Here is a 16,433-nt window from a genome sequence, read left to right on the forward strand (position 1 = left end):
TGAATCAGAAAAAAGGTAAATGCAATATGGCGTCCCACTAACAGTGTTTTAGGGCAATACGCTGTTCCATTTCTGTTGGCATCTTCATATCTTTAATGGATCTAATTCTAGGTCTAATTCCATATTTCACTGTAATGAACAAATGGTAGTAAAGGCATATTGACAAGGAGCTGTGATGTGTAAGCATGCTCAACTAAACATGCAGCTATTGATTCACAGTTTGGAGAAGAGAAACTGAAAGGAAAATGTGAAAAGTGCTCTAAAAATAAAGTCCAGAAACAAATTAATTACAAAATCATACACTCACACAGATGTTTATTTATTTATTGGTTTGTTTTTTTAAAAAAAGAAAAAGCATTTGGCCATGTTAGTATTTTAGCCCTTTTTCAGGAGGCGGCTTGTGTCCAGGGCCTTTAACCCCTTCTTGGCTCAAGATTGAGGATACATCATAAAGGTCACCATCAAGAAGCTTAAAGAGGCTACATCAAAAAGATTGTTGTGTGTGTGTGTGTATATATATCTATATAACACCACGGGATTCTCTACTTAAAAGCTGTCACTCACTACCTTTTGGTCCAGAGAAGAACATTTTAAAGAGGGCGACAGACAAGTGACAAATGTATTGTCCATACACATTTATTAACTCTAAGCTGTGAAAATGTGGTATGTATTCTTGAAAAGTGTGCTTGCTTGACAGTTAATACAGACACTGTAAAATTCATATTGCCCTGAAGATTGAGACGAGCTCTGAAAGTTGACATGTTAAGCAAAGATCTCCACAGGGTTTGTTAACTATCTTGCCCTATCAAATAGAATTTATTTATCATCCTCAGATTCCATTTTACATAGTCTAATTCTGTTCAAATATCCATTCTTGCCGACACCTAACACAAAGCAGAAGCAGAGCAAATTATAGCCAATCTTGAATTTGCAATTGTTTGTCTATACAATGATACCTGGCTTAAGAAGGAATTAAGGTGACTTATTAAAGACACACCTAAATATCTTGGATTTTATTAATGGCAGTTTGCTGTATATTTACATGTAACACATACATAAAGGTTTTTGGACTGAACATGCTCACTTTGGAAGCTTTTTATGTACATGACCCATGAGCAACACCGAAAAACTGAGAACTCTAACCTTGAAGTCATTCAACTATACAGTTATGAATTAATTTCTGTTAAACACAAAATTTCAAATTTTAATTTTTTCATTTTCATACATTAAAAATATACATAGAAATTCAAGTTAACTTCTCAGACATGTCAAGAGTCAGAGATACTACTTTGAAAACAACTACCTCAGAGATCTTAAGTCACGGTGGGTTTGTCAGAGAAATGAAAATGTATCAGAATACTGACATTACATTATGAATAGTAAAGCATAGTTTACAGGTTTCTGAAAAAGTATAAAGTACATAACTTGCAACAATAAATTATTTCATTGAAGACTCAAGTTAATCACAGTTCAATGAATAATCTTAAAAGGAAAGGTATGGGCAATAATAGGCTTAAAATACAGATATGGTCACAGCCTTAAAATAAATATGTCTGTATGCCGCATACATTGAAACTAAAGGTACACTTATTGTAAAAAAGAAAAAGTTGAACATGACACTTTACACCTTTCTGGTTTTCCTGGGCTTAAAAAAAGACGAAATTAATCTTATCAAATTATTAGTTAATTTCATTTTATTTCAGTTGAAGTCAGAATTTAATTACAGAAAAGAAAGCTCTTGGCTTGTACAGTGACTCACAGCTAATCAAAGGAATGGAGAATTTCAGTTCCAGAGCTCAGGGTGGAAGCAGAAAAGCTTTAGGAGAGTCAAATGGAATTGAAAAGAAGATGCTTTGAGTTTCTTGATTTGGCTTTGCCATACTGTGTGGTGCATCAGACCTATAAACTAGTGATTAAATTCATTAGAAGTAAAAATAGCAGTAATTAGCAAGTACAAATTTAAGAGCATCAGTGACGTCAAGTAGCCATTCAAGCCTGGTAGTCAACAACAGAGGATACATGCAACCCCTTTGGTGGGCTTTCCCCTAGCTGTGCTCCCCATTTTAACAGCTGTGGGAAGGGAAATGGAAGGGAATCATATATATGAACAAATTCTGATCCTACTGATTAATCCATATTGGAAGTGGTACATAAGTTACACCGAAACAGATACATAAATGTATCATAAAAACTGTAAGATAGGCAGGGATCAATCCACATAAGATAGTCTACCAATATGGTATGCCCACTATATATGCCCATTTAAAAAGGCAAAAAGTATAAGTAATAAATACACATAGAGTGGAATTCAATGTCACACTAAGACGAACGTTCGCCTGCACAAGTGAATCAGTTTATCAGACAGATCAATTCCCGCTCCCTTCCACGTGCATGTTGTTCTGGGGGTTCTTGTGAGACACACACCCAAGCCAACTGGGGGGCATGTGGGTCGGGGGGGGGGGAGGAAGCCCCATTGTGTAAGCCAGGCATGGCCAAACTTGGCCCTTCAGTTGTTTTGGGACTACAACTCCCATCATCCCTAGCTAACAGGACCAGTGGTCAAGGATAATGGAAATTGTAGTCCCAAAACAGCTGGAGGGCCAAGTTTGGCCATGCCTGATGTAAGCCCTTGTGTGGGGCTTCCGTTGATGAGGTTTGTCAGGTGAATCCCACCCATATAGTCTTGACAGAGAATCAGGAATAGGGTGCTGTGTATTTTCTTACACAATAATTTTTATTAAGAGATATTCCACTTGTAAGCTTACTTATTTTTACTCTCTTGTAAACCGGCTTTTTAAAAGCCTTTTTGGATTAATCAGCTAATCTATGTGCCATTTTTTAAAGGGGGGGGGGAGTCAAATTAGGTGTTTGCATCTAATATTAAACCATGGTTTACAGTTACAAGGATGAACTACAGAAAGCCTTGGCCTTGCATTCTGCTATGAGGAATGCAGAAATTGTCATTTCTGATTTAGATAGCCAAACCCAGTTAATGTGTAAATAGTCTTAATGATATAAATAGTCTTAACGATGGGTAGAGGAAACAAGCCAACTTCAAAACACAGTTTACAAAGCTGGCTTGTTTTCACTAACCATAGTTAAGATTTACCAGTTTAGGATATTGCACTTAAGCTGTGGCTAATCAAAAGCAAAAGTGTAAGCTTCATATTTCCTCCTTGCACCCATGCCAGAGGATAGGGGAGAGTGAGTAGGCCCTAGGCTTGCTGCATTGTGCCCTCTTAATGTAAATCATGATTTAAGTCTGATGTTTCAACCGGACCGCTTAATTGATTGAAAATGCATGTTATTTGTTAATATCATTTTAGCTTAATATAGAGTTTAACAGATTTTGGAAAACTATAACTGATACAAGATCACTTTCTCTAGTGTGTCGTACGATAAGAACCCCCGCCCCAATGTCAACGGTTAAGATGGCATATCTGAGGACATTTGTCAGCAGATTATGAACCCTTCTATTAAACAATTACATGTACGATTTTAATAATGAAAACCAGCCTGAGACACAAAACTGACTTGCTTACTACTGTAATCACGTGCACACGCATTCTGCTATTTTTGAATAGAGGCACTTAAGTTTAGCAGAGTACTTCTGTTGTAAACAGTCTAATGAAGGTCTCTTAAGACAAAGCATATGTGAATACAAAGTTAGAGTTAAACCAAAGTTAAGTGTGGTTTAATGTACAAATCTTATTTTCTAATAAGACACTTGCATTTAGTATATTAGTCCCAAAGTATTACCCAATTTCTTTTTTATTATTTAAATGCCACAAACTTGAAATAAGCTTCCAATCTTAACCCCCTTCCCCCATTTTTTTTCAAAGCTGAAAAACTCTTATTTGTACACCAAATAGCACTCTAAGCTGTGTGTGTATGTATATGTATATATATATGTGGAAGTACTACTTTAAGCCTCTTTCTGTACCTGGAACCAATTAAAATCTCAACTGAAAACCCCAATGCTTGATTTGAATGCCGTAGATATACATGAGTCTATTAACAGTAACTATAAACTGGAAGAGTACCGGTGTCTGTAACAGGCAATAGGTGCAATCCAGATCCATTAAAATTGATGTGAATATTTCTACTGACTTCAATGTAATATAGATTATCCCCAACAAGCCTTGAGTAAGTGCATTAATACATAATACGGATATTCCTCAAAAATACTAAAACATCAATTTCTTATGTACTGCAAAAGTAACACACAACAAAATGTACATATAGCAATAATTTATTCTGAAATGTTCATTTAGTTCTGTTGAGACTTCACCCATGTCTCATTAATAAAAGAGCAGCCATCTCACCTCAAATACCAGAATATACAACAAGTTACAGCATAGCAAAAGTCCTACCTACTGTCAGTTAAAATCTAGTTCTGGTAAAATAATTTTGTTCAAGTGTTACACATACACAGATTTTCCTTTTTCTTCTTCTTTTTTTGGAGCACAAAACCAAAAGGTAAATCATTACACCATAACTATCTATGCACATTATGCGACCACAGAAATGTTTATCATCATTTCAGAAAATGAACCATCAGTTCTATCCATGCAGAAAAAACAGGCTTGTTCAGCAGAAACCATATTACTGTGAATTTCACAGCCACATGATTAATTATAAGGTTAAGTGGCTTCACAAATACTTTTTTTTTTGCATAAATACCAATTTCTCCCTGATGTAGTTTAGTCATTTTGCAAATCTAGAAATGAGTGATATAGCAATAGATTTCTCTCTTTTAATCTCTGTTCATCTTTCCTGAATACCCCCACCCCCACCCCACTTAAAGAATTAAAGGTATGGGATGTTAATTAAATATATGTAAAACATACTGTACAAATATAATCGCTTTAGCAATTTTATTGCTAAATAATAAATTGGGACTCCCTCAAATATTATTAGTGAAGACAAAGAATATCAAATATGGCTTCCAGAACAAGGACCCTCTACAAGAATCAAAGCTATTTACAAAAGAAAAAACCCCAACTTTGTATAGTTTTATTAAAAAGTTTCACATATAGCATTAACACATGAAAATTCTTTGTTAAACAGAAGTTACCAGGTAGGATCCAGAATGACGCTTAGGACTTTGGGCACCACTTGAATCTGTACCTTCAGTCTTTGAATCTCGTTTTTTTGTGCTGTTATTCACTGGCGTTGGTATCTGTGATGGCCGAGTGGAACTGGAACTATTATCCACACTGCTTTTTCTGGGGCTTGGATTGTAGTTGAAAGGAGTCACTCTTGCCGCAACAGCACCACTGGGCGAACTGTGTTTGCTCGAGCTGCTGGAACTGAATGGCGTGCGTTCATTAACAGTGTTTTCACTAGTCTCTGGGGCAAGGGCAGGGTTGCTTAGCAAAGGTTTCGTTTCCGTTCCTTTCTTGTCTGGACTATCTACTTGAATAAATGAATTCAGGCGGTTTTCTAAACCCACAGTACGAACAGGGACATTCCCATTCCCTGCATTTTGTTTTCCGTTAAGATCTTTGCTATTCACATTCCCTTTCTCCGAAACACTGTCAATAACAGGGGGGGTGTTCCCTGTGGGAGATTTTCCAGATCTAGGATTATTAATAGGGCAGTCCTCAATCCTCACCCAAACATCTTCTGTCTTTGAGACAGCAGGTGCCATCTGGTAAATGAGAGTTTTTGAATCGGAACCATTGGTAGCACCTGGTGAGGAATTCTGAGGACTTGTCATTATCTGAGGAATTTCGTTCTCTTTAATCTTCCGCCAAGTACCTTTTGTTGGCGCTTGACTCTCTTTAGATTGCTTGAGTCCAGAAAAAGAACTTACATGTTGCTTCTCATCCTCACTCTTTGCCTTCTCACTGGATTCTGAAGAAGCTGAAAGAATTGAGGAAGAACTTCCAGTCCTACGCCAGGTGCTCACACGAGGAAGTGATGAGGAATGTTTACTATGTTCGCGCTTCCAAGTCCCCGATCTGTTAATTGGCAGCCTGGAAGGACTCTCTGAGTGAGACCGAGTTATGTCATGCCGTTTTGTTGGTCTCCCATCACTGTATTCCAAAGAAGGACTCAGGCTAGGAGGTAACTTTCGCCAACCACCAGCTTGGATGGCGGAATGAGTAGATAAAGACATATCAGGAAGGGATGGGCTTAAAACTGGAGTCTGTGTTTGGGACTGTGTAGGAGAGTCTGGTCTGGAAGGTGACAAAGATTCAAACGAGGCAGACTCTTCCAATTTCCTTCTTAGAGTGGGACTTGGAGTTTCTTTAATAAAAGTTGACTGGCGGACCAAAACAGGTCTCTCAGATCTATCAGATTCACTCCCACTGGATTTTGCCGATGACATTCTAGATACATCAGACTTCTTGTTTGATCCGCTGATACCAGAAATTTGGTTTAATCCTTTTGAGGCAGATTCACTTCTGGGAATACCACTGGTACTTTTGGGCAACCCAGTTTGTTTTCCCACCGTTTGCTGGCTCATCTGTCTGCCTGGAGAGGTGTATACCATTCTTCCTGAACTAGAAGACTTAGTGGAAGTCGTACTCGGAGAAGATGTTCGTGGCAGCTGGGAGAGTTTATTAGGGGGACTTATGCCATTTCTGCCGGGTGAAATTGAATTTCGGCCAGGAGACTGCAGAGGTCTGGTTAAGGGTTGCTGTTGTGGTCTAGAAGGTGTGGAATCTCTAGATCCTGATCTAGAAGGTCCTTTACTTGATCCACCCTGTTGAGATGGCTGCCTGGATATAGGACTTGGCTCAGGTTTTACAGATGGTTTGACTACTCTGGGAGAACTAGTAGAAGTCTGGTTATCATTAGGACTTTTGGAGGTTGCACTCTTTAGTTGAGGCCCTTTTTTAGAAACTGGACTTGTACTTGAGGAGCTATTTCGAACTCCAGGAATATGAATCATTGTCCTACCTCGGGAGATTGAGGGCATATTGGTTTGCAAAGGCTGTTTCAAATGACTTGTAAGTTCTGAATTAGAACGAGCTTTACCTGTGATCATGCTTTTATACACTTTCTTTCCTCCTTTGATACCTTTATTTTCAGATTCTACTTTCTTTGTTTCCAGTGTACTCTTCTCCCCTGGTTTAATAATTCTTGGACCCTTATTACTAGTAAAAGGTTTTTCTTCTTGGTCGGGTGTAAGATGAAAGGGTGATCCTAAGGAAATTCCAGATTTTAATGAAAGGATTGAATCAGAGTCTGATGAGGCTTGTCTAGACAGTGAAGCTGCTGCAGCAGCTTGATGTAAGCTGCTAACAATAGAATTTGCACCTTCTTGAATAGCCTTCCAGTCAAAATTTTCTGAATCTGGTGAGAAACCATGTTCTGAATCAGGCCTTTGTATATCCTTCAAATCTAGTGTCAGGTCTTCTGCCAAAATCCCTCCCATATTTCTAGAGCTATTTTTTTCACTGTCTGATTTTGTTCTAGAAGGCTTTTTCTTTTTAGGCATGGCAGAACTAATACACTCCTGTAGAAGATCATCCTCTGAGTCAATACTAAGGGAACTGAGGGAACTGTTTCTTGAAAAACACACAGGAGTATCTTCAACATGAAATGATTTAGGAGCGTAGCCAGAAACTTGTGGTCTACTTGGTTCTATCTGTGCATCAGATGGTTCCATTTGTTCTCTGGGTTCACTTTCTTTGTTATTGTTGTTTTCTTGATCGATATCACTGAGAGAACTCAGAGATGAATTGCGAGAGAAGCAAACAGGAGTATTTTCTATTGCAAAATTTTGTGTTTTCTCATCGGAAGCTGCAGCCCTTTCTGAAATATCTTTGGATGACTGAGGGAATGGGGTTTGCTTCTGCACCAGAGTTTTGGGTTGCTTTCTTCCGGCTGGAGTGTGTTTTTGGCAAGCTTGCATTCTACTGCTTGATTGCTGGCTTGCAGACTGATGTTCTGCATTGGTACTAGGTTTAATTTCCCTTTCTTTCCCCTTTCTCAGTTCTGCCTTTTCCCTTGAAAGATCCACATCGTCGTCAAAGTCTAGAGAACTCAAAGAGTCATTACGCGAAAAACAAAAAGGAGTTCCTTCAATTGGAGTGTAATGATGGGGGGAATCAAATGCAAAGCTTCCTCTTCCACGCTCTTCATTATTTGGAAGTTTTTCATTGAAGTCCCTTGAGCTATTTTTAAGGTTTTGTTTCTTTGTCTCTTTGTTGTCTGTATAGGTTCTTTCACTACTAAAATTACTTTTTGGCTCTGTGGTTTTTCGTAAGCGTGCTCTATACTCATTACTTTGGGGTATGGGTTTTACTGGTGAAGTTGGTTTCTTTTTCTCAGCTTCTAGCTGATTTTTGGCACCTACTGATGAGGATGTAGATGCTTGCTGGATTTGATCCATTATCTTTTTCACTCTGAAAGGTTTGTGACTTTTCCCTTTTGGCATAGCGGAATTAATGCATTCTGCAAGAATATCATCACCTTCTTCTGCTTTGTCATCATCCAATGCAATAGTAGTCCCAGTTAACTTTTTCCCTCTCTGAGCATCATCAGTATTTCTACCTTCTGTGGGAATGGTATCTCTCTTTTCAAATTCTGCAGGTTCCATCAATGTACCACCTGTCTCTGCATTAGCCAATTCATTGGGTGGTGATTCTATTGTGAGATCACTCAGCGATGTAGCCGTTGAGAAATTTATTGGTGTTCCCTCAACACAATACACGCGTGGCATATCATCTCCAGGTGTAAAACTAACATGTTTTTGAGAATGCAATCTGCTTTGAGAAGGGAGAAGTTTATACACAGGCAACTGGCTTGGCTTCCTGGCTACAGGTGGAGGTATTTTTGAAGCAGTTATCTGTGAAGGCTTTTTGGTTTTACGTGAAGATTTTGTTGGCATAGCAGAAATAATACATTCCTCCAATATTTCAATATCATCTTCATCTGAATCATCCAGGATATCCTTTTCAGTCTCTGTGGGCTTCTCTGTCTTCTTCTCTTGATTATCCTTTGTGTCATTTGGCTGCTCAAGTTCCGATTCATTCCCATGGTCGTTTTCATGCACAGGAGGCATTATTCTCAACTCTACATCTTTCTGTATAAACGGTTCATCAAGACTCAATGCACTTAGGCTTGATGAGCAAGAAAATCCATCTGGTGTACTTTCTGTAGCAAAATGTAACAAAGTGTCTGCATCTTGCAATACCTGTACTCTTTGAACAGCTGTATTTACAGCTGTTTGCCTTGGCCCAGACTCTCTCTTTTCAGTGGTGGGTATTTTTGTTTTAACTGTTTCTCTCTTTACTTGGGTTGCTTGTGGAGGGGGTGGGGTTTTACTTCTGCTTGGTGGCATTGTTTGCCCAGGACTGTCTGGAAGGTCACTTGGGCTTATAATACCACTCACCATCCCACTACAAGGCTCGCTCTGAACAGAGCTAGCAATCGAACGGCTCTCAAAACTATCCAGGGAACTGACAGAAGTACACCTACTAAACATAAGTGGAGTCTCCTGCACATAATGTTCTGGTGGGCTCTTAGGAGTTTGCGCACCACTTTTTGAAGGAGATTTGGCACCCGAGGAAAATTCTACAGCTTTGTGTCTTGCTGAATCAGAAGGGGATAGACTAGAAGCCTGAAGTCTATTTGATTTTGTTCTAATGTGTTGTGAGGCTGAAGAGGTTTCATTTACAGTACCTGCTGCAGACAAACTCCTACTATTTTCTTTCATCCCCGCTATCTTCAAAGAGTTGTCCGTGTCTCCTGCCCGTGTGGATTGTTCACGTCCTGTTTCATCTTCAGCTGATGACAAAGATGACAGAGAGCTACATCTTGAGAAACAGATCGGTGTATCTTCTACACAATAGGTCTGTATTGTTTCCTGGTTGATGGAGGGTGCTTTGCAGGTCGCAGACTTCTGGGTGTGACCGGCTCTACTTTGAGCAGAATTTGGGTGAAGCTGGTTGTGTCTCTTTGAGCCAGCCGAGGTTGATGTATTCCCACTACTTGATGAAATATGATCCGTTTTAGTACTCTGTACTGAAGGGCTCTTTGAAAAAGAAAAAGATGGCTTCTGTGAGGAAGGAGGAACGTCTGTTGAATACTTGAGACTGTAATCAATAGGCTGATCTACATGGTGCTCTTCTTCATTGTATTTTATGCTATAATTAGTTGGATGATCTTCTTCCTCATGCTGTTCCTCCTCAGAGTAGCGTTCACTATAGTTAGTTGGCTTATCATCCTCATAATCATCAACTGGACATATGGACTGGTTCCCTTTTGGATTTATTCCATGACTGCAGGTAACTCTGTTCTGTTCTGAACTATTAGATTCCCTTGATCTGAAAGGAGATACACACTCTGTCTGTCCAAAAGCTGACTGATAATTCATGTGTTTATTATCACTACTCTCAGTGTATACAGGGTATGCTCCACTTTGGCTTCTGGACTGTCTTTGTTCATTCTGCTTTATTTCCTCTTCAATTATGTGCTTAGGTCTTGCCCACCTTTCATTTTGTGATGGGCTTTGCCTTCCAGAATTTAATTGCTCATCAGAATATTTTAGGCTATAGTTTATTGGAGTATCTAGCTCTCCATCGTTGTCATCCATATGGTTAGCACTGTGTATTTTATGGGCTAAATCAGCAGGGTACTGTCCATAACTGCAAAATTTACTCTCTTCATCTTCAGAGTAAGATTCAATAGGCTTCATCTGTCCTCTTTTACCATACCCATCACTGCTACTGACACTATTTAAGCTATCATTAGAAGCTCTCTTATATTCCACTTTTGCATAAGGCACAGGACATGTCCTGTTCTCAGATTTAGGAAAGTTGTAGGTATTTGTGTGGGAATGGGCAGCGGCTGTTCTTCTTAAAGCATTCCTATCTTCTGGCAAACAGTGCATTTCAGTTACAGATCCATTGCTTCTCTCTTCTTGTGGAATATGCATATTTACTTCTTCCATCACTTTGGAAATCTGGGCTGCAGCAGTAGAGATCTGCATTCCCATTCGTTTAGAGGAGCTCCCAGAATTTTCTGTTGCTGAATGATAGCTGCTTAATCCCATTGCACGCTCTCTATCCAAGCTCCTGTCCTTGTCAGACCGAGAACTCTCTGTATTTCCTCTGCTTGAGGAAGAAGAGCCAGGCAGTACAGTAGTGTTTAAATATGGTGGAAGTACGGTTACATTGCCACTATTAAAATTCTCAGACCTGCAAACTCCATCTTCATGTCGATTAGCATCTAGAACATATTCACTGTACAGATTCTGTTTGTGTCTTTGCTTATTACGATGAGATGTTTTGGGACTTAAGTTATCAATATTGTCAAAGGTCTCAGATAAATGTTGAGCATCTAACTCTGCTTCCAGTGCTTTTTGCTTTCTAACATGAAGAGATGGTAAGCTTGAACCCGGAGACATGATGTTAGCATCTTTATATTTCGCAGGCCTGTTTGCCATTAGGTTCCTTAGAGCTGCAGCACTGCCCATGGCTATCATCTTGTGCTTTGAATGTATGAGATTTTTGAGCATGCTAACAGCTCCCATGTCCCACAGTGCTTCCTGGTCCTTTGAATTCCGTGCAGAGAGGTTCCACAAGGTTCCACATGCATTACTGACTATTGTCAAACTATGAGACTTCAAGTGATGCAGCAAGGTTTGCAAACAGCTGTTCTCTCTTAGAATTTGCCTGGAATTAAAAAAAAGGGGGGGGAGGGAGGGAATCACTTTAACAAGATGAAAGACAAAAAAGTGTCTCTGTTTATTTCCTGCTAATAATGTTGCCCAAAATCCTATAAATAGGCATTAGCATAAATTCAATTTTAGACCAGGATCTAATAACGAATATTTGTGTACAGAAACTGTTTGTAGGATAATACTGACACTGTTGCTCCCAATTTGTCACCTGGGCTCAAATGGCAAACTTGGAACAGAAACTTTTATTCTGCTTTGGGTAATGTTTCAGGGGGGAAGGAAGGTTCTGTCAGTGACAGAGATGGCTTCCTGGGGTTTCCCCCCCCCTGTCCCACCCCATTTTTTATTTTAGTTTTTAAAAACAGCTTAAAAGTTGCCAGGATGGCAGCAGGAAGTTCCTCTCCTACCAGTGCTCAATCCAATGGCACTGCTGAGAATTAATTTTTTTTAAAAAAAAATTAAAGGAAGATTCTAGAAGCTTCCCATTTTCCATAGTATGTACTCCCTTCCCTCTCCAAAATATCCCAGAGCCCCTAAACGTTGCTGCCCCCAAACCACTTTCCAAAACCATGTGCCCTGTTGGAACAGGGGACAAGGCCACCAAAGAATTCAGCAAACCTCCAAACTGGGGGAGACTCAATAAAATATAAAGCTTTTCCAAATGCACACACAGAGCTTGCTTTCTGGGAACAGACCCTTACACTTGCATGGGATGTCACTCTGAATGGTCTATTACCAATGGGGATAGCTTTTCTGAGAGTGTTCCACCTGCAGTGAAAGATGTGTGCATTCATATGTGACTGCAGAATGCATCCCTTTGGATTCCAGCCAAGGTTTCAGCTAAGAACATCCCTACTTTTAAATAGGCTTATCCCACACTAACAAACTAAAATAAAGTTGATTTGTGCTGTACAAATCACATTATTCAAAACAGGGCTTATCATGTACTGCCTTTATATTATCTTATACTTGTAAAACTGGGACCATTTTTTATCACAAGCAGCGCAGGAATCTCTTACCAAATAAAATGCTTACTTATGTTCCAGAGAAAATTATTAAGCTGCAGCCATCTGAGCAGTGAGCTTCTAACAACAACACTGCAGCAATAATTTATGTAGCAGCATACAACAACACCAAGTATAACTTTGCTCATAATCTCTGCCTCCTTCCAGTAAATGTCATCTGCTGCATGAAATGCATGGCTTACTGCTTAGGTAACTAGATGGCACACTTACCTGTGGTCCTCATTTGTAGCAATCAAGCTGGAGACATTACGCAGTATTCCCCCTCCACTTTCAATGATAGCTAAAGTATTTGTTTGACTCCGGTAAGTCAGTGTGCCAACTAAAAAGGCAAGAGCACCATCCACAGCACATATATCAGCTTTATTCTCAGTGCAGTGGGCTGACAGATTCCATAAAGCACTCAGTACGCTTTTTAGGGTAGATTCCTGCAGAGAGAGCAAGCACACTGAATTAAGAGGGCTGATATGCAACCTTAAACCAAACAAATTAATGTTTTGACACTGGTAAAAAAATAATAATCAAGAGAGGAATCCAACACTATTCTAAACATGAGCACAATATAAGGGGGCACAATTGGGGGGAGGGGGAGCCCTGTTGCAGTTCCATTAGTGAGACCAGTTAGTTAGTGTTTATTTTGCTAGTGGTAACAACTTCATTGTCTGCTGCATATAAGAGAATGGCACTCCAGTGTTAATTATTAGTGAGTTAGCCTCACTGAACTCAGTGGGAATTACTTCTGCCTAAACAGAGGGTTGTATCCAATATTACTAACAAAAACCATTCAATTTTAGTGGGTATTTTAGTTTGCTGTTGGAAGGAATAATTACACTTTTCTTCTATGAATAAGGAAACCAAAAAAATAATTTCATATACTTAAAATAGTGAAAAATGTGGTTTTGCGGTAACCTTTTTAACTTCCAAAGCACACTCCATCAGTGCTTTCACACTTCCAACTTCACGAAGTGTCTTCTTACTGTTCACATCTGCTCGCCAAGACAAATTTCTCAACACACTTGCAATGACCTGCACAAAATAGAAAAAGAAAAAAGCTCAATCTGCTTTATTAACTTTATTGTTTTCTACCCTTTAATATTTGCTGAAACAGTTTAGGGTGCATGATTTGCATGATAATAAGCTATTTAATTTACTGGGTTTCATTTTAAAATTTAATTCAATTCAGTAGCCCAAAGTTTAATTTCAAATTCTACTCTACATATGATTTCAAATATTCTGATGAATATTTTGGAACGACTCTTTCCAAGTTCTATGTACCTGTGGTGAAATTACAAATTGGAGGGGTGTTTCTAGCTACCCCACCCTGTGAGCACATCATGGGAAGATTGGTGAAGCTGTGAAGCTCCCTTGTTACTTTTGCTATGAGATGCTGTGGTCTTGTTATTTTTTTCTTTCAAGTAATCTTGTTATTATACCTGGTATTGTTTTGCTATGTTATTATGTAACTGCTTTTGTAGCATTTGTTTGAAATGCATCCCTGTTTCATTGTTGTTAAGCCACTCTGAGCATTGTTTTTGGTGGAAAAGCTGCATACAAATAAAATACATGTAAATTAAGAACTTTCAGACTATGTGGTTCAGCTTGTATTACATTAAGGAACACATAGAATACTTGGGCTTTGCCTAATTCCACTTAACATTAGAAGTTGTACAGTTCTATCAAGATGCCCCAATCAAGTTTCTTTAATGAAAAAATTTAAAAACTATGCAATACACAGTAGGATAAAAGTTCTACAAGTAAGATTTACCTGCTGCAAATCTTCACTTTCAGATTTTAACTGGGCAACAAGGGCTCTCATGCAACCTTTCATAGAACACAACGTAGCCTGATTAAAGAGAGAGGGAGATAATTAAACAAAGTATTATGCAGTATGTTGACAGGTGACAAGTTACTTTCTTTACAAGCAGAATTAAAGGACATAAAACAACATAAAAATTATTATCCAACTTTTCTGCTCTAAGTGCACTCACAGCTACTCATAAAGCTAAAGCTCATAAAGCTAAAACAGTAAATATATAAATCCACAGCAAAAGAACAAAATAATAAATAACAGTGATTTAAAACATTCATAAAAGAAGCAGAGTTGGTTGAGCACATGCTGGACTGAAACGGTCTTCAATGTACACTTATTTAGGCAAGCTGTTCCATTATCTGGGCATCACAACTGAGAAAACTCTTTCCTCACAACAGTTGAGATGGCAAAGGCACACAAATAGAGTAGACCCTTTGTAGTGGGATGGAATTCTCTTTCATATGGAAAGTGGAGGGCCCAGCCAGTTTAGGGCTTTAAAACATCAAGGGCAGCACTTTGAATTTAGCCTGGAAACAAATAGTGAGCCACTGTAATTGGTACAAAATCAGAGCAATATGCTTTGATCATCTCTGACCCTTCCAAAACCCCAATAGCCCCATTCTGGATGGATTGTTCTGGATGAACAATCTTCAATGGCAGTCTCACATAAAACAAATTACTGTAGTTCAACCTAGAGTGGACTAGGGCATGAATGACCATGGCCAAATCTACCTTCTCCAGGTAAAGACTTAATTGGCTTATCAGATCATAAGATGGATTAAAATTTCCAAATAGTGGCAGGTTCAAGAATTACAATAAAGTGCAGATGTAAAAATATAGTCAACTATTTCATGACCTATACAAAATACCCTTAAAAAAAGCAGCAAAGGAGAATATTAAAATATTAATTAACAATAGTCATAGGGCATAGGATAATAATACAGAGCATAATTGTGTCATTGTGGCTGTGTCAATGTCTGCTGAGGAATATCAAGAAATAAGCAGAACTACATTTTTCTGTTCCATGCTCAGCTGTATCACGGCCATCTGAAGTTAATGGCAGCAGCCCATTATATACAGAACTGCTGAAAAGCTGAAAGTCTTAATATTAAAACTATTAAATAGCAAAAGAAAAATTAACTTACCTTATTTGCTACATCTCCAAAAGTTAAGTTTGTCAGAGCCATTCCAGCATATCGTCTTAATGTGACACTATAGTGGTCATTAGTAAGCCCATACATTTCACAGTCTACTTGAAGCAATTCTGCAATGGCCTGCAATCCTCCTATAAACATAGTTGAAATTTTTGTTAGAAAGAATTATTTTTCTAAACAATTTATTCTAAATAATTTATTCTAAGTACAGTGGTACCTCGGTTTAAGAACAGCCCTGTTTACAAACTATTCGGTTTATGAACTCTGCAAAACCAGAAGTAGTGTCCCGGTTTGCGAACTCTACCTCGGTCTAAGAACAGAAGCTGAATGAGCTGAATGGTGGAAGGACACCGGCGGCGGGAGGCCTCATTAGGGAAAGCGTGCCTTACTTTAAGAACAGTTTCACTTTAAGAGCGGACTTCCAGAATGGATTAAGTTTGTAAACTGAGGTACCACTGTAATTTTATACTAAATATTCTGAATAATTTATTCTAAATAATTATTGGCATTTATTTTCCAAGGCCAAAGACAAAGCAAGGGGATGGTTACAAGGGATCCATACTATAGCAACTAAGAATTGTTTTTAAAGAACTGGGAGCATTTCACGGAAGTATTAAGAATCCAAAGAAAGCAAACCAATTTGCCCCAAATCAGAAAAAACCTGCTATCTGTAGACATTGCGGTTTTTGGATAACAAACACTCTTTAAGCTTTCAAAGATGAATTTCCCCCCTATGTCTTATATGCAAATGTCGCAAGTGAACACAACTCGAAGAAAAGCAACATGTATGCTGCTAACAACCACTC

General features: G+C 38.7%; 1 protein-coding gene across 5 annotated transcripts in view; it reads right to left on the bottom strand.

Annotated features, from left to right (window-relative positions):
- Positions 1-998: 998 nt before the first annotated feature.
- The window catches only part of APC (APC regulator of WNT signaling pathway), a 65,065-nt gene continuing 49,630 nt past the window's right edge, over positions 999-16,433 (bottom strand). For all 5 annotated transcript variants that reach the window (XM_083702174.1, XM_083702175.1, XM_083702178.1 and 2 more), the window contains 5 exons: positions 15,619-15,758; positions 14,429-14,506; positions 13,573-13,689; positions 12,877-13,091; positions 999-11,636 (listed from right to left, as the gene is read on the bottom strand). In XM_083702174.1, coding sequence (XP_083558300.1) covers positions 5,063-11,636; positions 12,877-13,091; positions 13,573-13,689; positions 14,429-14,506; positions 15,619-15,758 — 7,124 coding nt within the window. In that variant the 3' untranslated portion in view covers positions 999-5,062. The remainder of the gene's footprint in view (positions 11,637-12,876; positions 13,092-13,572; positions 13,690-14,428; positions 14,507-15,618; positions 15,759-16,433) is intronic.

The sequence above is a fragment of the Podarcis gaigeae genome (genome assembly GCF_964106915.1).
Source record: "Podarcis gaigeae genome assembly, chromosome: 11".
In the NCBI taxonomy this organism is placed as follows: domain Eukaryota; kingdom Metazoa; phylum Chordata; class Lepidosauria; order Squamata; family Lacertidae; genus Podarcis; species Podarcis gaigeae.